General features: G+C 42.8%; 1 gene segment (V, D, J or C); it reads left to right on the top strand.

The window, feature by feature from the left end:
* The first annotated feature begins 325 nt into the window (after positions 1-325).
* On the top strand, positions 326-26,166 carry LOC137359841 (T cell receptor beta chain MC.7.G5-like). The segment is given in 5 exon segments: positions 326-405; positions 22,234-22,584; positions 22,905-22,925; positions 24,296-24,402; positions 25,348-26,166. Coding segments are annotated over 5 exon segments (573 nt in total).

The raw sequence follows: 26,166 nt of genomic DNA, 5'->3' as shown, positions 1-26,166 counted from the left end.
CAAGAAGGACCTGTTTACAAAATGCCCCGTGGAATCCAGAAATCTCTCCCACAGAAAGCTGAGGGAGTCAGTCGAAAATTTCAAATGTGTGGTTGATTATTTTTTGATCGGCAAAGATGCTAAAGGTTATGGAACCAGGAAGGCAGGTCGATGGGGTTATGGTACAAATGATTTATAATCTAATTAAATGTCGGAATAAGCACGAAGGGCTGAATGGTCAACTCCTGTTCCCCAGTTGCTATGTTCCTTTGGACAAAATTTCCTTATACTTGTAGGTTCTCCCTTATTATGTGGGGCTCCTTCGGTAAAGGACTCAAAGACAGGTGATGTTTTAATACATGAGTTTATCATTGTGCTCTGGTGACATTTATTATTTCGGAGCTGGGACTAAACTCACTGTTTTAGGTAAGATTATGTTTGCACATGTAGATATTTATATATGTAAATACATCTTTTCATCTGTAAGTCTACCTATTTATCTATCTATCTATCAATGTACCTATCTATTTGTTGGACTGTGGATCCATCTGTCTGTCTGTTTGTCCACCTATCTATCTATTTGTTTGTCAAGACATCAGTCTACCCATCGTTGTATTTTGGTATTGTTGTTTCGTGCAGTGCGGGCGGGTATACCAACCTGCTACATTTTGGGGACGTGTCCACGTTGACGATTTTGGGTGAGTTCAGTTTCTTTGTTTTCAGTGAAGCAAGGGTCACCTGTAAACATCTTGCAAGAAGGATTGAATGAATAATTGTGAGGGACTTAGAGAAAATCTCCTATTGTCAGGATTGCCACGGTGGATAACTGATGAACAGGTCCACATATAGACGGGGCAGACAGTCTTGGGAATTCTGTTAGTTATAACTGCAAACTGCCTGGTTAGTCCACGAGTTTACATTAACTTACAGTTAGCTTGCGTTAACCAGAGGCCACTATCAAATATTAAGGAATGGCCCAGTGAGTTTCTTTTCTTCCAGAAGAGAGTTGGGGAATGTTTTTGTGATGTGAGGTGATGATGTGGGAGCAGGGGGTATTCAACCTATGTATTTTGGAGATGGCACTAAATTAACTGTCCAGGGTAAGTGAGATGTTAGTCAAAATACGTCTCTTACTAGCATTGAAAACGTCGACTAGTTTACTCTCTTCAATTTAAAGAAAGGAGAGAGAATGTGAAAACAGGCAAAAGAGTAAGCATTGCATTGAAGAAGCAAGAATGTAAATAGCTAAATGTAGGAGATTGGAGGAGGGCTGGTGAGAGAGGAATTTGCAACCAGAGATCATGGCTGATCTGATGTTGGCCTCGATCCCTCTTTCCTACCTGTTCTCCATAATCCTTGGCTCCGCTCTCTATCTCAGTCTTGAATGCATTCACGGACTCAGTCTCCACAGGGCTGTGGAGGAGGGAATTCCAAAGATTCACGACTCCCTGATAGAAGAAATTCCTCCTCCACTCCGTCCTAAATGAGCGACCCCTCATTCTGAAACTGCGCCCTTTAATTCTACATGGGAACATTCTCTCAGCCTTTACCCTGTCAAGCGCCCTCAGAATCTTAGAATTTCCCAGAAGATCATCTCCCATTCTTCTTAACTCCAGATGGAGAGAAAACAGCAGACAGAACTGGAGGGAGATGGGAAATTAGATTTAAAACAATAAAAAAGAGACAGAGACGAGGAGATCTATTGCAGCAGAATGTAAGATAAAGAGCAATAGGGTGGAATAATGAATATAACACAATACAAAATGTTCCAACTATGTTCATTAACTATTGTGTATCGAGTTGAAGAAACGCAAGTTGTGTTCCAACAGTATAACATTGCGTCAGGCAACGATGGTTATACTTTTGGGGGCAGTTCAAAACTCATGGTTTTAGGTAAGTGAGATAGAATCGAATTAGCTCTTTAAAGGAAAGTGGAATCAGAGGGATGTCTGGTTGCAATTTAAAATTATTCAAACCTAGTTGTGGATCTGAGGACCTTATATATAAACATACACCTTGTATTCGTGTTCAGACTCCATGCATTACTTCCGAGCCCCATATGGAATATTTCCTGAAATGAACGAGAGACGTATTATGCATGTGGAAATCGACATGTGATGAGTACCTTGGATATCAGAGGTTGAATGGTCTAATCCAGTCCCTAATGTGGCTAAATTGGCGTAATACGAGTTGATGATAGGAGTGAGGGACAGGGACAAATACGTGACGATCAAGAGATTTAGAATGAAGAGTTGAGGAAGCTGGAAAGCACCTTCGTTGATGAAGGATTGACGAGGAGTTGAGCAAGGGAGTTAAGCTGAACCTCGATGAATCGCTGGTTGGGTCCCAGCTGGAGAATTGTGAGTGTCACATGTTAGGATGGATGTCAAGGCCTTCGAGCGGTTGCACGAATGATTTATACGACTGGTTCCAGTGATGAGGGGCTTCAGTTGCGTCTAGAGACTAGAGCAGAGAAAGTTAAGGGGGGATTTGGCAGAGGTGTCCAAAGCAATGAAGGCTTTGGACACAGTACGTGCTCAGAAACAATTTCCAATGCTCGTTGGTAAGCAAAGGACACAGAGTTAAGGTAATTGACGAAATAAACAGGGGTGATATGATGAATAAAACAATTATGCGGTGTGTTGTTATCTGGAATGCGCTGCCTGAAAGGGTGTGGAAACAGACTCAACAGTAACTTTCAAAAGGGGGACTGGATAAATACTTGAAGGGGAAATTATTTCCACTGGTGGATGGGTCAATAAACAAAGGTCAGATATTTAAAATCATTGACAAAAGATCTACAAGGACAATTACTAGATTCCTTTTCACTCAGAGTTGTCAGAATTTGGGACACTCTAACTGAAGCAGAATGCTGACTCTATGTTTAAATAAAAGTTACAGGAACATAGGATCATCGGTACACAGGAGCAGGAGTAGGCCATTCGGCCCCTCGAGTCTGTTCTGCCAATCAATGCGATCATGACTGATCTGTGACCTAACTCTATCTACCCCCATTGCCCCATAATCCCTTAATAGCTGTGGTTAACAAAAATCTATCAATTTGAGATTTAAAATTGACAATTGTTCCAGCAGAAGAGAGTTCCAAACTTCTACCATCCTTTATGTGAAAAGATGTTTTCTAATTTTATGCCTGAAAAGTTCTGGCTCTAATTCTTAAACTCTGTCCCGTAGATCTAGACTGCACAACTAATGGAGATCGTTTCTCTCTATCTACATCATGCATTCCCCTTAATATCTTGAAAACTTTGCTCAAACCACCCTTTAACCTTCTCTTTTCCAAAGAATAGGAAATGTGTAATCTTTCCTTGCAATTTAACCCTTGGCGTCCAAGTATCAGTCTGTTTAATCTACACTACACTTCCCCCAAGACCAGCATATCCTTCCTAATGTCTGGTGCCCACAAATGCTCAGAGGAACTCCAGATGTGCTGTAACCAGGGCTTTGTATAGCTGAAACACGACTTCTACCTCATTCTACCTATTAACTATTTTGCTTTACTCGTAACTGCTTTCTGAAATAGCCACGCAGTTGTCAAGGGCAACTAGGGATGGGTAACAAATGCTGGCCTTGTCAGCGACGCCCACATCCCATGAAGGAGTTTTTAAAAAGCGCCTCAACATCCTCCAGCCCCCTTACAACCCTCTCTATGTCTGTAACCACCTCCAGTCCTGACAACCCTCTCTATGTCTATAACCTCCTCCATGCCCCTACATCCCTTCCTATCTCAGTAACCTCCTCCAGCCCCTGCAACCCTTCCTATCTCTGTAACCTCCTCCAGCCTCTACAACTCTCCGAGATCTTTGTGATCCTGAAATTCTGGACTGTCCAATTTCCATCAATCCACCATTGAGAGCTGTGCACTTAACCACTCAGCTCTGCACCTTTCTTTCCATCCACCTTGATGATACTGAGATACATGATCTTTTTGCATGTCGGATCCCACTCGAAGGGCTGAACGGTCAATTTATGCTCTCGTGCTGCTGTCAGCCAATATTCCTGTACTTGTAGGTTCTCCATTGTTGTGAAAGGCTCTCTTGGGATAGAACCACAGAGAGGTGAGAGGTTTTATTCAGGGATTTAGCTTTTGCTCTGCTGATATTAATACTTCGGAACTGGATCTAAGTTTTAGGTAATATCCCATCTACATAAATGTGCAAATATCCATTGTTCGATCGATCCACAATGTATCTGTGCATCCATCTATGTGTTTAGATATCGATACATTACTTGTTTGAGACTGTACCTGTCTACCCAACGCTGTGTTTTGGTACTGTTGTTTAGTATAGTGTAGGCGGGAACACCCAGCATTTTGGGGAAGGCTGGACTCTAACAGTTTTGGGTGAGTTAGATGTTTATACGATTAAGCCAGGATGGCTGGGTTCATATTGCCTGTGCCATGCAGATGTTCCGTCCATGGCTCTCTGCTCCTTTTCTCCAGCAGGAGAGATGAGAATGACAAGGGAAAAAGGTAGGTAAGGCGGTTTCCCGTTACTTTAGTTTGACCAAGACGATAACTGAACCCCTGCTGTTGACATTGCTCTGAATCACACGTGAGCCATCCAGCTAACTGAACTATTCGGTCCCCATCCTGCATGCACAACTTACTTAATAATTATGACGAACTCCAAGTAAAATTGTCCAGTATTGTCAGAGCTGTTTCTGTGGACATCTGACTAACTGGTCCATACATTGATGGAGAGCCAGTTTTGGGAATGTTGCGAGTTTTAATTGCCAAACACCCTGGTTAGTTTATGAGTTTACTTTGGCCTGTGTCACTCAAAGGCCCATATCAAATATTAATGATCGGGACAATGCAAATTAGCAGGACGCTATTGAGGAATGTTGTGACATGGTGATGTGGGAGCAGGAAGTAACCATCCATCATATTTTGGAGATGTCACGAAGTTAACGGTCCTGGGTGAGTAGAATATTGGTCGAAATATATCAGTGGGCTCAATCAGCACTGAAACTGTTGGGCAGTTTGCTCCCTTCCGTTTGAAGAAAGGGGAGAGAACATGAAATTTGTAAAAATAAACCGTAAGCATTGCAGTAAAGAAGCAAAGGTTAAAACAATTAAACATAGAGGAAAGGCGAGGTGGAGAGTGGAAGAAGGCTAGGGAGGCAACCATATACAGAGAGACACAGATGGGGAGCAAAATACAGACAAAAATGAACAGGAAAAGTCATTGTTAATTCGTGCTGGGATGCATTTATTGCCCACCCATAATTGCCTTCTGAGTGGTTTGTTAGGCCATGTTTTTATTCTTGTCATGGGATGTGGGCACCGATGGCAAGGCCAACATTTGTTGCCCATCCCTAATTGCCCTTGAACTGAGTGCTTTGCAATTTCAGAGGGCAGTTAACAGTCAACTGCATGCTGCAGGTTTGGAGTCCCATATAAGATGGTAGATGGGTTTTTATGACAATCGACGACAGTTTCATGGCACCCTGACAGATTTTTATGAATCAGCTGAATTTAAATTCCATCTGCGGCCATTTGAATTCACACAACCAGAACACTAACCCGGGCTGCTGGATTACTAGCCCAGCAACATTATCATTTTGCTAGCGTCACGCCTGCGTTCAATGTGTTTTAGGTATTTCCACAGTGTTGTTAAGGAAGGAGTTCCTTTTTTGACCCATTTTCTCAGAGGGCGGATTATTCATTTTCAAAATTTGCTCAAATCCCCCCAGAAATGTGTCATGAAGCCAGTGGTGATACTGAACACGAGCCTCCTCTCCCCACCCCCACCCTACTCCATCTAAACTTCTATTCCTTTCTCCCTCATGTCAGGTGCATGGCGATGGGGGTTGGTGTGCTATGAGATCTGCAGGAATGATAACAGCACCGCACACATCAACACGACACCTGGGAAACTTGCACTAGTTTGGCAGATATGGGTCTCTCTGAGTGATAAGATAAGAGATAACAGTGTGAACGATTTACTGTCTAGAGTAAGTGGCTTCTGTTTGAGGTCCCGTGGCCGGTATGTCCTGAGGTCCTGCAGGTTGTCGAAGAGAGAATGCGGATCATGAAGCGGGTAAGGGATGGGGGAGGGTGAAGGGGAGAAGGGGTGCAACAGAGAGATGGAATGGAGAGAGAGAAAGCAAGAGAGAAAGCAAGCAAGAAAAAAAACCATGAAAGGAAGGAAGGGAGGAAGGACAGAAGGACGGAAAGGAAGGAAGGAAGGAAGGAAGGAAGGAAGGAAGTAGAGGAAAGGAAGGAGGCTTGAGTGGATGAATGGGCCTGTTACTGTGTAAGCAGCTCAAGAGGGGCTGAATGGGCCTCCTCTTCTTCCTGTGTAACAAGGTCTAGAGGGGTTGAATGGCCTCTTGCTGCACCTGTGTAGCAGGCTGAGAAGGGGCGGAATGGCCACCTCCTGTTCCTGCTAACAGTTTTGAGACGGAATGAACGGCCTTTAATTTTGGTCCAAAGGACTAAAAAACTTTCAGCAGCTCAATCTCAACTGACTTCACCAAGTGAAGCCCTCGGGAGTCTTTTCAGAGGCAGGGCCTTGCAAAATTCGCGTTCTTTTTTGTATGAGTGTCTATCACCGTGGGGACAGGGGGGACACTGTGATAGAATCCAATGCAGCCTCCGTACAAAAACCTCGCTCTGCATACCTCGAGGAAGATTAGCAGAAGAGCAGTGGCAACAGAGTAAACGAATAAACATCTCCTCTGGATTATGGCGGGAGCTGGGCCCTTTCAATCTTGTAGATGCCTCAGAATGGTCCAGCTTTATAACGTAGAGCATTCCTCTGGAAAAGAGAATAACTGTGTGTTATTTGTGTGAAAACTGGTTACTCTTCAACCCCTGAAACACCACCCCGGTGTCTTGGGACCAATATTGATGCTCAACCAACATCACAATGATCTACTCATTAATCTCACTGCTGTTTGATGGGACTTCCTTGGTACAATATCAGTTGCTCTGTCTCCCTGTGGTGACCACTTCCTAAACAAACTGCTTCATTGGCTGTAAGCTGCTTTGTGTGTCCTGATTGTCTTGACCAGTGCTTCCTAAACGCTGAGCAGGTCACTTTTAGCAAACTGTTTTCGACTGGGTTCGTGCAACATGATTTGCTGATGTGCTACAACAGCACCACTCAATTTCGGGACCGGCACCAAACTGATGGTGTTAGGTAAGATAAAGGGGTCTTTTGTTCTCTCTACCTTCATGTCTAGCTGTGTGCATTCCAAGCTTACTGCCCCCGCCCCCCCTCCTCCCCGGACAGTTTAACGAGTTAGGCAGCCGGTTAGATCTGTCTCATGACCGCCGAGAATTGCGCCTAATTTCCCTCCTGCCACAAGCATCCGTTTGTCACTTTGGCGCGGTGTTTCTCTCCCCGGAACGACACTGGCCCTTCCTTCTGGTTCGCAAAGACCAGTCCAACGGGACACCCCCTTGGCGATGTGTTCCCCGGTAAACCGCCCGGCACAGACCCGTTCAGTTGCAAATGGAACAGTTCCCGGGCCAGATCATGACTGGGTTTAGACCATTGTGCAGGAAACATAGCTTACTTCGGCGACGGGACCAAGTTAACAGTTTTCGGTAAGGGACTCTGTTCTTCCTATCAGATCAACATCTAGGTTTATATGCGGGGAGTAAGTTCAGATATTAGATGCAGAAAGGGGTTAAATCATGAGGACTGGTTACTCAGACTAAGCTGACAGTCCCTTGAATATAGATCATTAAAGGGCTGATATAATCGAGGTGCTTGAGGTGTTGGATAGATAGAGAGAAACTGCTTCTTCAGGTTGGGGGGAGTCCAGAACAATTGAAATTCGAGCCGTTCAGGGGTGATATCAGGAACTCTCCCCGCACCCCCACAACAAAATAAAATACTGTTGAGACTGGTGGTCAATTGATAAGTTCAAATCCAAGATTGTTAGAGTTTTGTTAAACAGAAGTATTGAGGGTTACAGAACCAAGGTGGGATGATGGAGTTAAGATTCAGATCAACACTGATCGAATTGAATGGTGGAACAGGCTAGAAGGGCTGAACGGCCACCTCCTGTCCCCCTGTTCCAACACCCTTTACGGGCCATTGACACAGTCCGAACTTCAATGGAACAGACTGAACAATCTAGACTTGAGGGGGATTTTGCGACAGCCCCATACCATTGTGTAACGTTGGAGAAGCATATTTCGGTGATGGGACCAAACTGGTGGTTTTAGGTGAGTGAATGCCTTCCTAACACTGGAAAAGTTGATTCAATTCGGGAATTCACGTGGGGTGGTCGTGGGAGTGAATATTTAGGAATTCGGTGAATTAATTTCGACTCTTGGGCTTAAAAAGGGAGACCTACAACTGATGAATTCATTTGGAAAGGGGTTTGAGTGGGGACATAAGGGAGGGTCTCTAAAATAAACAGTACAAACAGCAATGTAGCTGCAAATGAGAACAAAACAAGAGGACACAGACACAGAACGAAAACTGTCAGATTCAATTCTTCAGTATGCCGTTCTGGACTGCATATGATTAAAAAAGCAGAGGCTCTGGATAGAGCAAAACAAAACATATTTACAAATGTGCTCCCAAAACTGAGAGGATATAACCACAGGTCAAGAATGAAGAGGCTGGTGCTGTTTTCTCCAGAAAAGAGAAGGCAGAGGGGATAACCAGATCGAGGTCTTTAAGATTATGACAGAGGCAAGATGATTCCACTTGTTGAGGAGACCAGAACCAGGGGACCATCAATATAAGACAGTCACTAATAAATCAAATATGGAGTTCAGGAGAAGCCTTTTCAACCAGAGAGTGGCGAGAATGTGGAACTCACTACCACAGGGAGTGGGCTGAGGCGAATAGCAGAGATGTATTTAAGAGGGAAGCTGGATAAACATATGGGGGAGAAAGGAATAAAAGGACCTTTTAAAAGGATGGGGTGAGATGAAGAGGGTGTGAGAAGGATCATGTGGAGCATTTAATCGGCTAGGACGTAGTGGGCTGAATGGTCTGGTTCGGTGCTGAATCCTCGATATGATTTGATGTATTCCCCATTATCCTAAAGCGTTTGAATGGATGAGAAGTATCAAAGGGGATTTTTTTGTTTGTGAATGGACACTGGGTGTTGAATGCACATTGAACGACCTGGGGAACATGAGCTGAAAGACCAGGGCAGATTGCGATCGATCTTTCCTCATTTACCAGAATGATGCCGGGATTAAATTATGGGGGCAGGTTGCTTAGAGATGTTGAGCATTGGAGATTAAGGATTGATCCAACTGATGTGTTTAAGATAATGAGAGGATTCGATAGGGTAGATAGAGCTGCAATTTCCGCGGGTGTCAGAGCCCAGAACAAGGGTGAGGGTGGAGGGGAGCATTAGCTTAACATCAAAGCTTGGCCGTTCAGGGGTGATGCCAGAAAGGACATAACTGAACAAACGGTGGTGGAAATCTGGGCCTCTCTCCCCTATGAAACTGCTGAGGCCACAGGGTCAATTGTCACTTCCCAATCTGAGAATGATAGAGCCTTGTTAGGAAAAGGGTTTGGAACACAAACAGGCTGATGGGGTTACAATACAGATGAGTCATGACCTCACTGAATGTCAGAACAAGCTCGATGGGCTGAATGGCCTACTCCAGCGACAGCATTTCTATGTTCCTTTGTGCCAATACTCCTGGAGGTTCTTTCTAGTTGTGAAAGGCTCCTTCAGGACATGAATCAGAGAGAGGTGAGAGGTTTTGATGCAGGGATTTAGCTCTGTGCTCTTCTGATATTTACTACTTCGGAGCTGGTACCAAGTTAACTGTTTTAGGTACGTTACCGTCTATATAAACATCTATTGTTCCATCATCCATAATGTATCGGTCTGTGTATCCATCTTTATGTTTATCTATCGACATAGCTACTTTTCTGTCGGTGTATATGTCTATCCAAAGGTGTGTTTTGGTACTGTTGTTTAGTATAGTGCAGGCGGGAGCTACGAGCCTTTACATTTTGGAGATGGTTCGGCTCTAACAGTATTGGGTGAGTTAGACTTTCATTCAATGAAGCCAGGGATGCTGGGTTCATCTTGTCTGTGCAGGCTGGTGGTCATCTGATGGACTGGCTCTCTGTTCCTTTTCACCAGCAGGAGAGAGGAGCATGAATGGGGAGGAGTGTCTATGAGGAGGCTTCCCCTTGACTTCCCCAGACACAGTGAGAAATGAATCCATTCTGTAAGCATTGTTCTAACTGGCACGTTCGCCAACTGAGCTATCTGGTCCCCAACTTGTGTGTAGAAGTTAATTAATAATTATGAAGAACTCCATGTAAAATCTTCCTGTATTATAAGCACTGTATCTGTGGACATCTAACAGATTCACAGATGGATGGATAGACGGTACTGTGAATGTTGCTAGCTTTAATGGTCAAGCCCCCCCCCCTCCCCCACCTCCCCACCCGGTTATTTTATGGGTATACTTTGTTGTATGGTCAGCTCATGTTAGTCAAAGGGCAATATCAAATATTAATGAGATGGACACTGAAAACTGGCAGGGCGCAATTGAGGAATGTTTTTGTGTTGTGACATAATGATGTGGGAGCAGGAAATAACCAGCCATCATATTTCGGAGACGGCACTAAGTTAACAATCCTGGGTGAGTGAGATATTTGTCGAACCATATCATTGGTCTCAGTAAGTATTAAAACTGTCAGCAAGTTTTCTCCCGTCAATTTGAAGAAAGGAGAGAGAAGGTAATCTTGAGAAAAAACAAAGAGTAATGAAGCAACAGTTAAAAAAACTAAACATAGGGGAATGGCGAGGTGCAAACGGAAGAAGGCTAGGGAGACAAACCATATCTACAGAGAAACAGATTGGGAGCTAAATGCAGGCAAAAGGGGATTGAAAATTATAGAGAAAAAGATGGGAGAGGTGGAGACAAAGACAAAAAAAATGACAAAACGAGGTAAAGACTGAAAGGGCGGGATAATAAATGCAACCCAATACAAAATGATGCAACTGCACTTAATTAACCGGTGTGCAGAGAGTTAAAGATTCCCTCACTTTGTTACAACTGTGTAACATTGTGTCAGGGAACAACGACTACACATTTGGCGATGGCACAAACCTCGTGGTTTTAGGTAACTGATTAGCGTGGCGTCAGTCAGAATCATTCCGCACGGTCTGATATGGTATAGTCTGATTGAAATTTACAAGATTAATATATGAAGATAACGCTAATCATATTCCCTATTCAGGTGCCACCCGTTTCTTAACAATGACCGATTGTGTGTGTGGAAATCAACAAGTGATAGCTGTCTGGGAAATCAGACTCTGAATGACCTCCCCCTGTCCCTAATGTTACTCCAGCGGTTTAATGCGAGGAGTGAGTTAGAGAGAGAGCTAGGTCAAAAAAAGGGTTAATATGTTTGAAATGACCAGTTGATGATGCTGGAACAGACCATCATTGGTGAAGGATTCACAAGGAGTTCCGTAAGGAAGTGAGGATTAACATTTACAAATCACTGGTTAGGTCCCAGCTGGAGCATTGTGTGCAGTTCTGGGTACCACACTTTATGAAGGCCTGAGATAGGGAGCAGAAATGATTCACCAGAATGGTACCAGAGATGAGGGGCCTCAGATAGTTGTAGAGACTGGAGAACCTGGAATTATTCTGCTTTCAACAGAGAAGGTTAAAGGGAGATTGAAAAGAGGTGTTCAAATTAATGAAGGTTTTGGATAGAGTTAATAATCAGAAACAGTCTCCATTGGTAGAAGGGTCGGTAACCAGAGGACACAGGTTTTGAGGCAATTGACAAAAAGGACCAGAGGCGGGATGAAGAGACATTCTCCCACAAAGGTAGTTACTGTGATCGGGAAGGCACATCTGAACTGGTGGTGGAAGTTGGTTCAGTAGTGAATTTCAAAATGGAAATTGATAGATACTCGAAGGGAAATATCCAGGACTATGTTAAAACCCTTTCATGAAGTCAGCAGAGGTCCTATGGGCCGAATGGTCTCCCCTTCAGTAATGTATATTTCTGATTCTATGACCTTGCTCGTGAGCCACAAATGTAAATTAGGAGATATATAAATTAAGGAGATGTGATCTACAAACCCTTTCGAGGACAGGGTCCAAGTGTGATATAGGCAAGACCTGCACCTCGCCTTATGAAGTTTTGTTACAAGGGTCTCTCATTGTGTTCTGGCAATCAATATTACTTCGGAAGCGTTACCAAGTTAGTAGTGGCAGGTGAGTCCAGGAATGTTAGGCCAATTCTGAGAATGCATGTTGTCTGAAATGGTCGGAAAGATGCTTAAGGCTCCGGGTTCATTGGAGAAAGACATTTTTCCAATGCATTTAAGACACAAACAGAGACAGAGAGAGAGAGAAGGAGAAAGACTGATTCTTGAACTGGATCTGTGTTTAAAGAAGGGAAAATTTCTCCCATTTAGCTGATCATGGACAAACAAACAAGAGCTGTATTATTCACTCAAATATTCGGCAACCTTTCAGGGACCAGTATAGTTTAGTAACAGGGCTGAAACACTGTGTTCTGGAAGCTACGAGTATTTCTTCGGTGACGGGACAAAACTGACTGTGTTGGGTGAGTTGGACGTTCTTTGAAAAAAAAATGATTGTAGCTCACGCTGTTTCTGAGTTTCAGTTTGCAACTGAAATGTTGCATTGACAAATAACAAAAAAATTTCAGGCAGCATTTCCAATGTGCATAAAAGGCAGAATAGATGGAAAATACTAAGATGCACAGGGAAATACATTTTTTTAATTCGTTCGTGGCATGTGGACCAGAATTTATTGCCCATCCCTAATTGCCCTCTGAGTGGTCTGCTAGCTCATTTTTTTTCATCAGATATGGGCGTCGCTGGCAAGGCCAAGTTTTGCTGCCCAACCCTAATTGCTCTTGGACTGGGTGGTTTGCTGTTTCAGAAGGCAGTTGAGAGTCAACTGAAGTCTGAAGTCACTTATATGACAACAGGCGGGGTTTTCTGACAATTGACGATAGTTTCATGCAGTTAAACCAGACTTTCATTTATCAGTTGAAGTTTAATTCCTCTAGCTACCCTCGGGATTTGAACCAGAACATTACTAGCACAGTAACATTATCACTTTGCAACCATCGCCCCTGCACTCAATGGGGTGTAGGTCTATCTGCAGTCCTGTCAGGGAGGCAGTAGCAGATTTATTAACCGTTTTCTCAGAGGGCAGATTATTTGTTTCCAAAAAATGCTGTCATCGTTCTTCCCCCAGAATGAGTGAAATAAAACATCATAATTACATTTAATTATATAGAATTTACAGTGTGTAAGCAAACCAGTGGTGAAACTGCACACGAGCCTCCTCTCACCCTTACATCATCTAATCTTCTATTCCTTTCTCTCCCATGTCTTTTTCCAACTCACTCCTTGAAAGCATCTCCACAATTCACCTCAACCCATTCCCTGTGGTAGTGCATTCCACATTATTACCACTATCTGAGTAACGAACTTCCCTTTCTATTCCTCACAATGATTTTCTAATTAACATTATAATGCCCTTAACATAAAGAGTCAAATCTCCAGTGCATTCTGTGTGAGGTTTTGCATCAGTGCACCAGCTTCATTGCTCTTCGACCTGTAGTTATACTATTGTCATGTAACATTGTGTACAGGAAATACTCCGTATTACTTCAGTGACGGGACAAAATTGATTGTTTTAGGTGAGCATAGAACAGAAGCTTTTGTTGTTTTCGTTAATGAGGATATTTGAGATTCTCAGACGAAATTAGATGCTCTAAAATACATTATGTTCTCGGTCACAGAATCACCTCGCCGATTTATATTGGCAGCTGGACCTGCAATATCTTGGTTTAAATATCTTTCACATTTGTTTTCAACTCAACCCAAGGCCTCCCTGTCACTGTAACGTCCTCCGGCCCCTACAAACCTCCCTATCCCTGTAACCGCCTCCAGCCTCTATAACTCTCCGTATCCCTGCAACATCCTCCAATCCCGACAAATCTCGCTGTCTCTGTAACCTCCACCAGGCCCTATAATTAACCTGTTGTTCTCCTGTCCAATATCTAGGGTGCATTGCCGCTGTCTTTACATCACACATTCATAGTATGTAAATCTACAATTTGAGTACATCATTTCGAAGACGTTGCATTTGAGCATTTCTAACTAGATGGGACTTTTAACACTGACAGGCATCACTGTGCTCAAATAACTACGATTATACTTTTGGCGATGGGACCAAGTTAGTAGTTTTCGGTAGGTGAACGGTTTCAGCATTGTATTCATTTTACAGTTTAATTGCTATTATGTTGCCTCCAATGGGGAGTGGAGAGGGTTTAGTTAATGATTTGACCCAATCTCCAGCCTGCCTTTAGAAGAAATTCATTTGCTTCTCTTTTAGAGTAACACTATTGTTATATTGTTCCATTCACTATCCACTGGGATAGTCAAACTTGATAAAGCCATTTGTTGGTCTATTGTTATATTCTGTGATTGCCCACAACTCTCCATTATTCTAGTTATCAATGGGAATATCAAGAATCTCATTGTAGCTTTTTATGTGAAACTAAAGCCGTACTGGGATGTCTAACATCAGATATTTTGATGGAAAACCCTCTGATTTCACCTCTCGCAGAGGAATCCGTAGTAAAAGTACATGATAATAATTGATTGTAAAAGATCTCTGGAACTCCCTCTTCAACAAAAAGCTGTGAATCCTGGAGGGCGATTAGACCTGACAAAATTGAGATGGAAATAACTTTGTTTGGGGAGGTTATCGAGGGATATCGAGATCAGATTGGTAAATGAAGTGAGGTACAGATCAGCCTTTGAATAGAGGAGCAGGATAGAGGGGCTGAATGGCCGCCTCCTTGTGCAATAGGTTGTCTGGAGGGTAATAGTTTTGTAATGGGAGTGTAACACTGTGTTATGGAAAGACCGAACCATTATATTTTGGCCAAGGGACCAAGCTCACAGTTTTGGGTATGTAAATGTTAAAGGCTTTGTTTGTCTAACTAGTCCTTGAAGCAGCCAACACTCCCAGCTGATACACACTACTGAGTCAGCGGCGCTTGAGATGGCTTGGCCATGTGAGCCGCATGGAAGATGGCAGGATCCCCAAAGACACATTGTACAGCGAGTTCGCCACTGGTATCCGACCCACAGGCCGTCCATGTCTCCGCTATAAAGACGTCTGCAAACGCGACATGAAATCGTGTGACATTGATCACAAGTCGTGGGAGTCAGTTGCCAGCGTTCGCCAGAGCTGGCGGGCAGCCATAAAGACAGGGCTAAATTGTGGCGAGTCGAAGAGACTTAGTAGTTGGCAGGAAAAAAGACAGAGGCGCAAGGGGAGAGCCAACTGTGCAACAGCCCCGACAAACAAATTTCTCTGCAGCACCTGTGGAAGAGCCTGTCACTCCAGAATTGGCCTTTATAGCCACTCCAGGCGCTGCTTCACAAACCACTGACCACCTCCAGGCGCGTATCCATTGTCTCTCGAGATAAGTAGGCCCAAAAGAAAGAAAAGAAAGAAGAAGGGATAGTCTATCATCATATTCTGCAGTTTCCCATTACAGTCCAATTTTCGAATTATCAACCAGCACATCGACAATCTTATTATCCTTTCAAAAATATAGAAAATGCTGTGTGACATTAAACCGACAGAGAAGTGCATTGGGTTGTCTAACGTAGAATGTTATGGTGGAAATGCCTTCTTGTGATTGGCTGAATTGTTTTGGAATTGGGAGACATTCCTCAGGCTCTTTTCTCAGGAGGGTTATTGGGTGGAGTAGAATCCAGGATAGACATGGCTGGAAAGACATGACCCTAATACTTTTGTCAATCCATACTTTATGGGCTTGCAGCCAAAATTAAGTCAACAATTCTGAGCTGTTGCCGCATAAAATTGTTAACCTCACACTAATTAATAAAAATGACCGCTTCGATTTTGTTTTAGAAGATTGTGCTTTGCCTTCATCCGTATAAAATTCAATCCCATTCTTAAACAGAGTTTGTTCAGCTTGCTATGATTAACGTCCTGAAGCAGTGATCTTCTGGAATGAAAGCTCACTGTTGATAATGGGACAGACTTCTAAAAAAAACAGTTGATGGAAATAATTCGACAAATATGCATGTTGGACACAAGAATACCACTCGGCCCATCTTACTAGAGTCGGCTGTTGGGAAATGTTCTCCAATTCGCCTCCCTCACCCCTTTTCTTTCTATACAGTCCTGCAATTTTCGCCTTTTTGAACTATGCTCCAATTCTTTTTTGAAGTTCAATATGCAATCAGTATCTATCACATTTTCAGGTAATGCATTCCATATCATAACAAGTCGTTGTGTAAAGAAATGGCCCCTCAATAAACATCTGGATCTTTTGCCAATTGCCTTAAATCTATGTTCTCTGGTTGTGAAATCTCCGGCCAGTGGAATCAGTCTCCCCCTACTGACTCTAACAAAGCCCTTCGTGGCTTTGAAATCAACTATTAAATCTCTCCTTCACCTTCTCTGGGAGAACAATCCCACCTTCTCCAGTCTTTCCACATAACTGAGTCCCTCATTTCTAGGACCATTCCAGTAAATCTCTCTCTGCACGCTCTCCAAGACCTTGACATCCTTCCAAAAGTGTGGTGCCCTGAATTGGGCACGAGACTCCAGCTCAGGCCTAACTGAGGGCCCTGGTAGTTTTACAACTGGCCTGTGACATTGTGTTCAGCTGGGACCTCGATCTCTTACTTTGGCTCTGGGATTACGTTCTCGGTGGGTAAACAAGAATAGATCTCAATATTCAAATTTAATTCGCTCTAAGTGTTCATTCATTGCTTCGTAATTCTCCCAAAACTCACAAACCTGGCCACATACTGGAAAACTTGAGTAAATTTGAATCCCAAGATGCACAATTTTGCAAAGACAACGTTACCAGACTTCTCTGTGTCTACCCTCTGGAAGCCCCAACCCTTTCATAATCTTAGACGCCTCTTTCAGGTCACCTCTAAGCCTTCTCTTATCTATCATAAAGGCTATTCAGTCTTTCCTGATAGGTAAATATGTATGAAGACGAGAACTGTGCACAGTGATCCAAGTGTGGTCTAACCGAGGGATATGGAGACCAGAACTGTGCACAGAGCTCCAAGAACGTCTAAGCAAATGTTACCATATTTTCTCTGCTTTAAAATGGAATGGTGGAGAAAAGGACAGACAAATCTACACATTGCAATTGGTTGAATGATAATTGTTCAAAGGTGTCAGAGTATTCGATGAATTATCGTGTAATCATTGGTCCCCAGCAGTTTTAATACTGCTTTGTAACACTGTGTTCTGGAAACAGCACACCTCTCCGCTTTGGCGATGGGACAAGATTAACAGTTCTGGGTATGTAAAACCGAGCGATTTGTCCCCCCAGTGTTCAATGTAAAAGCATTAAGCTTCACCAATGTAAAAGCAGAGAGGCAAGGCTCAACTAGTAGTGATTATTTTAAAAGCTGAACTCAGGAAGGGCCACTGTCAAGTTTATAACAGATGCAAACCCGAGTCAACGATTTTGAAAAGGACTCCAATCAAACACAAGAAGCCACAAAGGACCATTCATCCCTTGAGCCTCTTCCACCATTCACTTAAATCATGGCTGAGTTTTATCTTAGCTCCAGCTACCGTCTTTGGTTCCATAACCTTTAACACACTGACTCAACAAAAATGATTGAATGTAATAAACAAAGACTAGATCCAGTCAAGGTTGTAGAAGATTAGATACGAAATGGCAAACTCACCTAGTCTTCCTTCAAGAAAATAACTAAATTGAGTGCATAAGGAATTGACTTAAATTTACGCTGAAACACTGTTTCAAATCAGAATTCAAAGTGAGAGGTACATGGCAATGTCCAAACAGCTTAACAATTTCACTACATGCTCACTTGATATACTAAATAAATACAGTGAACAAGCTACAGTATTGACAGTCTACGGGAACTGTTAGGCCATCCTAGTTTTCTGATAGGAATGTAGCATTGTGGATGCAACTACTAACTTTCATTTTGGCCACCATCCCAAATTAACAGTGTTGGGTAAGTTTTAAAAAATGTAACATTTTGAGTGCGTCAATTAAGTTAGTTGTATATTTATCCATGGCATTGCACTCCAGTACATAACTGCACAGAGCTGCATGGTTGACCCTGCTTCCCAGATTTCCCTCGTTGCCCCACTTATTACCAAATGATTGTAATAATTATTATATTTAATTCGCAATATTTCAGCAAGATATATTCTGAAAACTGGTAGGGTAATGCAGAGAGGATTAAGTGGTGGTGGGGTGATTGATACCAGGGAGAAAGGATTTCAGCTTTATAGAGAGACTGGAAAAGCAGAATATTGTTCTCATTGGAGCAGAGAAGGTTAAAGAAGATTTGTTAGTGTGGTTCCAGGGATGAATGACTTCAATTGTGTGGAGATACTGGAGAAACTGGGGTTGTTCTCCTTAGAGAAGAGAAGGTTAAGGTGAGAATTAATATCATATTCAAAATGTCCAAAATCATATGGTTTGTAATAGAGTAAATAAGAATAACTCATTTCTGCTGGGAGAAGGGTCGGTAAGCAAAGAGAACAGATTTGTCATTGGTAAAAGAAACAAAGAGGGAGTTGAATATTTGCTTTTACACAGCCAGTTGCTGTCATGTGGAATGCACTGCCTGAAAGTCGCTTTAAATAGTAGCTTTTAAAACATGTATTTGATGCATACTTGAAGGCTAACAAATGCAGGGTTATGGGGAAAGAGCCAGCAGCTCTGTGTGTTCGCAGACGATTGAGCAACCTGCAGGCTTAATTCTAATTGGTATCCCCTGATGCAGTACGACATAGTACTTGTCTGCATCTTTAATATTGACTAATATCCAATAATAACAGCAAACAAAGCACGAAGCTAAGCGTTTCGGGTGAGTAGCTGACAGTACAAGAGGTCTCAGTTAATGATGGATGGACCAAGGTCTGCTGTTGTTGTACGGATGCAGTTTTCTAATTGTTGGGAGGGATTTTAGCAGATGAACACAAGGATTCATTTCACGTGTAGGGGACAATTACGCGGGATTAGTGCATTGTTCTGTCAGTGAGGCGGTGGCTCCTTATTTCTGTAACTTCCTCTGGACCTAAAAGAACCCCTGATGATTTCCCTGTGCTCCGAACAATTCTGGCCTCTTGTGCATCCTCCGCTCCCTTGAACCCACCATTGGCGGATGTGCCTTCAGCTGCCTGAGCCCGAAACCCTGGAATTCCCTCCTGAAACACCTCTGCTTCTCTCCCTCTTCTCCTTCTTTAAGAAGCATCTTAGAACCTACTTCTTTGACTGTTCACCTGTCCCTAATATCTACTTCGATAACTCGGTATCAAGTTGCTGTCTGAGTTGCTCTGATGGTGAGATTTTTCACTGCATCAACGGTGCTAGTTAAATGCAATTTTTTGCTGTTATTAATCACCAGGTAGGCCTCGCCTGGAGTATTGTGACCAATTCGTGGCTAACACACTTTGGGAAGGATGTCAAGGCCATAGAGAGGGTGCAGAAGATATTTACTAGAATAGTACCAGACATGGGGAGGTTTCACTTGTGTGTAGAAATGGGAGAAGCTGGGATTGTTCTCCTTCGAGCAGAGAAGGCGAAGGGGAGATCAATGTTGTTTCATTAAACTTATTCTTAAAATAAAGACACATTCGCAAGTAACCAGGAAAAGCAGACAAAATATAAAGGGAAAATTAATTGAAGACAAACAACAGCGTGGCGAATCCCAGAGGGAGGAAGTCCCAATAAAAGTACAATTGTTAAGACCAAAATTAAACTTGTGTTCAGCCCCTTTGCAAACAGGCAGATTTTGGACAGCAACGTGCGCAAGGCACTTTCGTGTATTGCAGCAAAGGTACCAAACTAACGCGTGCTAGGTAAAGACGCACCATTGTCAAACTGCATCTGTCAATTGCAGCTCAACTGGTTGAGAAAGAGACCAGTTCTCAAAATACAGCTTGGGTTTAAGTATTTCAGTGAAGTTACACAGTGGTGACACTCTTACCTCCGAGTCAAAAAAAAAAGCGAATTCGACATTCTCACTATTCTCTGGGTGAAGAGGAGTCTCCTGAAATCTCCAATGGTTCAATATTCAGAACAAAAATGTAACAAAATTAGGCATCAGTCATTATGTTAATGATTGTATCATTTTAATATTCATGGCATTCTCACAGAGTCTTGACTGTAAACCCAAACCTGTTCAGGTATTTCTTTCGCAATATTACGCTCATAGAGCTTTAGAGTTAAAGAACTGACTGTGGAGTGTAGTCACTGTTGTAATGTAGGGAAAGGTTTCAGCCAAAATGCGCACAGCAAGATCCCACAAGCATCATTGCACTAAATGACCAGATAACCGGAAATGGTGGATGTGAAGTGTTGAATGACGGATAAATATTGGCTCGGACACACTCCCCTTATTTTCTTTGAGCCAATACATTGTTTCTCAAACGGTACAATTTTAAATTGGGTGCAGGAACAGAGAAACCAGGGGGATGTATGTTCATAAATCTATGAAGGTGGCAGGGCAGGTTCAAAAGGCTATCAAAAGGCACACTGAATCCTTTTGGCTCTGTAAACAGAGGCACAGAGGGAAAAAGCAAAGCTGTTATCATGAACATTTATAAAATACTGTTTAGGCCTCAGTAGCAGCATTGTGTTCCACTCTGGTGCCACCCTTTGGAAAACAGGATAAGTCCCTAGAGAGAATGCAGAGTAGATTGACTGGAATGGTTCCAGAGTTGAGGCACTTCAGAAATCGTGAAGAGATTGAAGAAGCTGGGATTGTTCTCCTTAGAGCAGAGAAGGTACAGGGAAAATTTTAATCGAGGTGCTGAAACTCAGGAAGGCTTTCGATAGAGTTAAAAGGGAGAAACCCTTTTTTCCAGTGGTAGGAGGTTCGGTAACCAGAAGGACACAGATTTAAGGTCGTTGGAAAAAAAAAGGGGGGATGAGGAAATATTTTGTTTGAACAGCGAGTTGTTGTGATTTGGAATGTAATGCCTGACATGGTGCTGAAAGCAGATTCAATAGTAGCTTCACTTCAAAAGTAGCTTTCAAAAGGGAAATAGAGAGAGTTTGAAGGTACATAGTTTACTGGGTTATGTGAGAAGAACAGGGTGGGGAGTAGGATTAATTGGCTAGATCTACCAAAGAGCTGGAATTCACACAACAGGCTGAATGGTCCCCTCCTTTCATGTGTGAGTTTACGGTAGCACTAATTATTAAATATTACATTTGGGGGAAGAGACAAGAGTAGGATTAGAATCATAATACAGCACAGAGGGGGGCCATTCAGCCCATCGAGTCCATGCCAGCTCTCTGTCTGGCAATCCAATCAGTCCCACTCACCCGCTCTATCCTTATGGCCCTGCAAGTTAATTTGCCTCAAGTGTCCATCCAATTTCCTTCTGAAATCATTCATTGTCTCCGCTTCCACCACCCTTGCAGGCAGCGAGTTCCAGGTCATTACCACACGTGGCATAAAAATGTCCCCCCTCACACCCCCCCTGCATCTTTTGCACAGCACCAGAAATCTGTCTCTCCTGGTCCTTGTACCAACAACTAATGGGTGAAGTTTTTCTTTGTCTACCTTATCTAAATCCGTCATAATCTTGTACGCTGCCATCAAATCTCCCCTCAATCTCCTTTGCTCCAAGCAGAACAATCCCAGCTTCTCCAACCTAACCTTGTAGCTAAAATCCTTCATCCCTGGAACCATTCTGTTAAATATCCTCTGCACCCTCTCAAGGACACTCACTACCTTCCTCAAATGTGGTGATCAGAACTGGCTGCAAAACTCTAGTTGTGGCCTAACCAGAGCTTTAGAAATGTTCCCCATAACCTCCCTGATAGGAAAGGGCTCTAGATAATGGGACAAGGTGAGTGATAGCCTTTTTATTGAGAACAGGCTGGCCCAGAGTTCAGGATAACACTTTTCAGATAGACAGGAGAACCTCTTTCATAATGAGACAGACTTGTACTTCCCTCAATGACTAAGAGGTTGAGATGATCATTTTCTGCCACTTTGGGTTAAAATGTACAAAAGCATGTCGAGGTTGCAAACTGATTCTACGTTTTATGACTGATCGGTGTTCGGGAAACAGAGAGGTTTATTCTGGAGTTGGCACAAAATTAACTGCTCTGGCTAGGATTGAAAGGTTGATATTGTTTGGTGGTTTAAAATTCTCAAGACGGGTTTCATACTCATCCATATTGTCTCCATTTACTTTTCCTGCAGGCGAAAACGATACGATTAGGCCTGCCAAAGTTACTGTCTTTGAGCCCTCTCCCGAAGAGATTAGAGAAAAGAAAAAAGCCACTGTGGTCTGCCTCGTCAGCGACTTCTACCCCGACAACATCAAGATCCACTGGCTTGTCGATGGCAAGGAGAAAGATGCTAATGACACGAACATTCACACTGATCTCAATGCCATCCTATCAAAAGAAAATACATCTTACAGCATCAGCAGCCGGCTGAGATTCGACGCCCTAGATTGGGCTCGGTCCAAGAACGTTGAGTGCAGAGTAGATCTCTACACTAACGAATCAGTGCCTGCAACAAGCAGTTCAACATTAGCTGTCAAAGCAGGTAGGCACACTAGTGAGACCAATACCATTTTATTTCAGCTTCAAAGAAATCAGAAAGTTGCATTTATATCGCACCTGTGCTCTTATGAAAGTACGAATAAGCAAGTAGATGTATCAGTAAGTCAATAAATAATTAAATAATTCATGAAATAGAACAATATTGTAGTGTAAAGGGGAAGATATGGTTAAACACTCAATTAAAATGACTCTCAATATATTAGACTACAGTGCGGGACTCAATTGTGATAATCTACATTTACACAGTGATTTCATAAAATATTCTGATGCTGAATGTTTATTGATTTTTCTTTCTTTTCCCAGAAATGTGCGGTATAAGTAAAGGTGAATATCTATCTGCTTCTATCTGTATCTGGTCGCCACACTTTGTAAAGGAGGTGAGGGTCCTTGAGAGGGTGCAGAGGAGATTTACCACAATGGTTCCAGAGATGAGGAATTTTAGCTACAAAGTTACATTGGAGAACCTGGGTTGTTCTCCTTGGAGAAAAGGAGATTGAGGGGCTATTTGACAGAGTTGTACAAGATTATGACAGGTTTACAATAGGTAGACAAAGAAAAGTTGTCCCCATGAGTTGCTGGCACAAGGACTGGGGGGGGGGGCGGTCACAGTTTTCAGGCTTTGGGAAAAAGATGCAGTGGGGGGGTAGATGTGAGGAAGAAGTGTTTTATGCAGCGAGTGGTAATGACCTGGAAGTCACTGTCTACGAGGGTGGTGGAAATGGAGATAATGAATGATTTCATAAGGAAACTGGACGGACTGTTGAGGGTAATTAACTTGCAGGGCAATGGAGATGGAAGGGGAGAGCTGGACTGATTGGATTGCTCTGTAGAGATCCTGCATGGACTCGATGGGCCGAATGACCTCTTTCTGTGCTGTAATGACTCCATGACTCAAAAAATATTCACCAATAATTCTGGAATTATTACTGTGTCAGACATTTCATGTATATACTCATTTCAACATTTCCAAGCTGTAGTTTTACAGTTATACATACTATCATGCACAACGAGTTTATGAGAAAACTCCTCTGGGAGGGAAAGGCCGTGGGAATTTCGAAATCAGCCTAGTCGAATGATATAACCTCACGGTCCTCTTGGGTTCACGACCTCAGGGAAATATGCTGCCGTGTGATGAGGGAGAGGAGACGCCTGGGGATGGGAGGGGAGGGAGCTGTGTACACCTGTCTTAAAACTTACAATTCCTTGGGAGTTGATAGTGTGAATCTGGCGTGGAGATAAGAGGGACAGTTCCACTTCCCAGAGGTTAAATTAGTTTAACACATCATCTCAAAGAAGGTTCCTCCAAAGTTGCAGTGCAGCACACACGCTGTCTACTGGCACTGGGAGAGTCAGTCTGGATTATGGGGTTCATGTCTTTGGACTGGGGCATGAACCCACAATCGTACGACTCAGACAGGAGAGCGTTACCCAATCAGCTAGATCTGATACATACGTGAGCCATAGCTGACACAGAAGTTACAGCGGCCCCAATTCAGATCGGCCATATTGCTGAACTCCATTTGTAGTAAGGAATACCCCAGGGCTCCTTGCGTCAAAGGGAGATCAGTTCTGCTTTCGCAGCTCGACCCTTACATTGGGCTGCTTCACTGACACACATTACATTTTCACGCAGTAGCATTTCTTGCCTTGAGAGAACAGAGATTGCAACATTTTCTGTTACATTTACTTTACAGAGGCGAAAATCCAAAGCATGGCAACGGCAAAACTGACATACCTGATCCTCATCTGCAAAAGCATCTTTTATACAATTTTCATCTCAACAATTGCTTGGAAAACTAAGGTAAGATTAAAATTACTGAAGTTCTTAACATAGGTATTGTAATGGTGAAACTGGGTAAAGAAGTTTCTCCTGAATTCCAGACTGAAATTACGAGTGATTATCCGATATTCACGAGCCCACGTTTTGCATTCCTATTGCACGCAGATGGAATACACCAATTCACTTTCCATTCATTCCTGTGCCCACAAAACTAACCAACCAATTTAATCCAGTTGAACACAATTGTCAATGTTCTGGAATTTCCCTTGGAAAATAATTGAACTTATTGTGATTTTACAAGACTTTATATGCAAGGTTAGGAATGCATGAGCAGGAAAGAGCATGTGCATGGTTCGTCTCGATTATTCATGCACATGATGATCTGGTCAGGACAGTGATGTCGAGTCATTGGAGAGGGTGAAGGGGCGATTTACTTGAACGGTATCAGGGTTGAGGGACCTCAGTGATGTGAGGAGAATACGGAAGTTGGGATTGTTCTCCTTGGATCAGGGAAGGTTAAGGAGAGATTTAATAGAGGTGTGCACAATGATGAATGGTTTGGATAGGACAATGAATGGGGTAACAGCTTCAAAGAGGCAGCAGGATTGCCCAACCAAGGACACAGCTGTAAGGTGATTAGCCAAGGGAGCAGAGGGGCAGGTGAGAAATATATTTTGAGCCAGCGAGTTGTTGTGGTTGAGAATGCACTGGCTGAAAGGTCGGTGGAAGCTGATTCAGTAGTAACTTTCAAGAGGGAATTGGATGAATACTTGTTTGAGGGGGTTGAGGTAGTGGGGGAGGGAATAGTCTCAGGGCTATAGGGGAAAGAACTGTGAAATGGGACTAATTGGACAGCTCTTTCAAAATGCCAGTATAGGCACGCGGGACGAATGGCCTCCTTCTGTTCTGTATCAGTCCATAATTCCATGACGGTAATAACGCCCTCTTTTTTTTATCATATACCAGACGTCTTACAGCAAAAGGTTTGACTGATCGTCGCAAATTAATGAACTCAAAAGATGGATAAGCAGCAGAACACACGAGGGAGCAAGGGGAGAGAAAATACGATTATTGTGAATATCTCGGGGGTGAATTTCGTCTAAACCACTCCCGCTGTACCCGCGTAACTTTGGCGGACAACCTTAAATACCCATCCCCACTGCGGGAAACGAACAGAGGAAATTTTAAGCCCCAGTCTGTCTTTTCCACTAGAATAAGTCCTTTCATATTCTCGTGAATGTATTAAATTCCTGTTGTCTCAGGAGGTGAAGCTTTGAGAAACGTGCAAACTTTTTTTCCAGATTATTTTGTCTGTTTATTAATTATTAGTCTGTGTTGTTTGAAACGTTATAAAGAAACAGACAACCTTACAGGACGAAAGGAGGCCACTTGGCCCATCGTGCAAGTGCTAGCTCTTTGAAAAAGCCAGTTGTTAATGCCAAGGCGATCAATTCCAGCTTTGCTGATCTCTCCATGAAACTTAAGTCCCTCATTCCGTGCAATTCTCGTAAAGCCGTGTATAATATTAAGCAGTAGTAAACAAATTGTAACTTCAAGTTCTGTTTAGTGCAACTATTAATGTCTTTTTTCCCTTTTCTGTTAATGCAGAAATGTTATAAAAATTTGTATCAGACACCTCATCGATTGCAAATGGAAAATGCGCTCATAATTGTCCATTATTTGTCGTGGGGTTCTCAGTGGATCCAGTATCGATAGCTCGCTTGTGATCTTCTACATTTTTTTTTCTTTTCTTGTTCACTGGTTAAGAAATAAATAGAATATTTC

This window comes from Heterodontus francisci, unplaced genomic scaffold (assembly GCF_036365525.1).
Source record: "Heterodontus francisci isolate sHetFra1 unplaced genomic scaffold, sHetFra1.hap1 HAP1_SCAFFOLD_419, whole genome shotgun sequence".
Classification (NCBI taxonomy): Eukaryota; Metazoa; Chordata; class Chondrichthyes; order Heterodontiformes; family Heterodontidae; genus Heterodontus; species Heterodontus francisci.
This window is presented reverse-complemented; position numbering and strand designations above follow the sequence as displayed.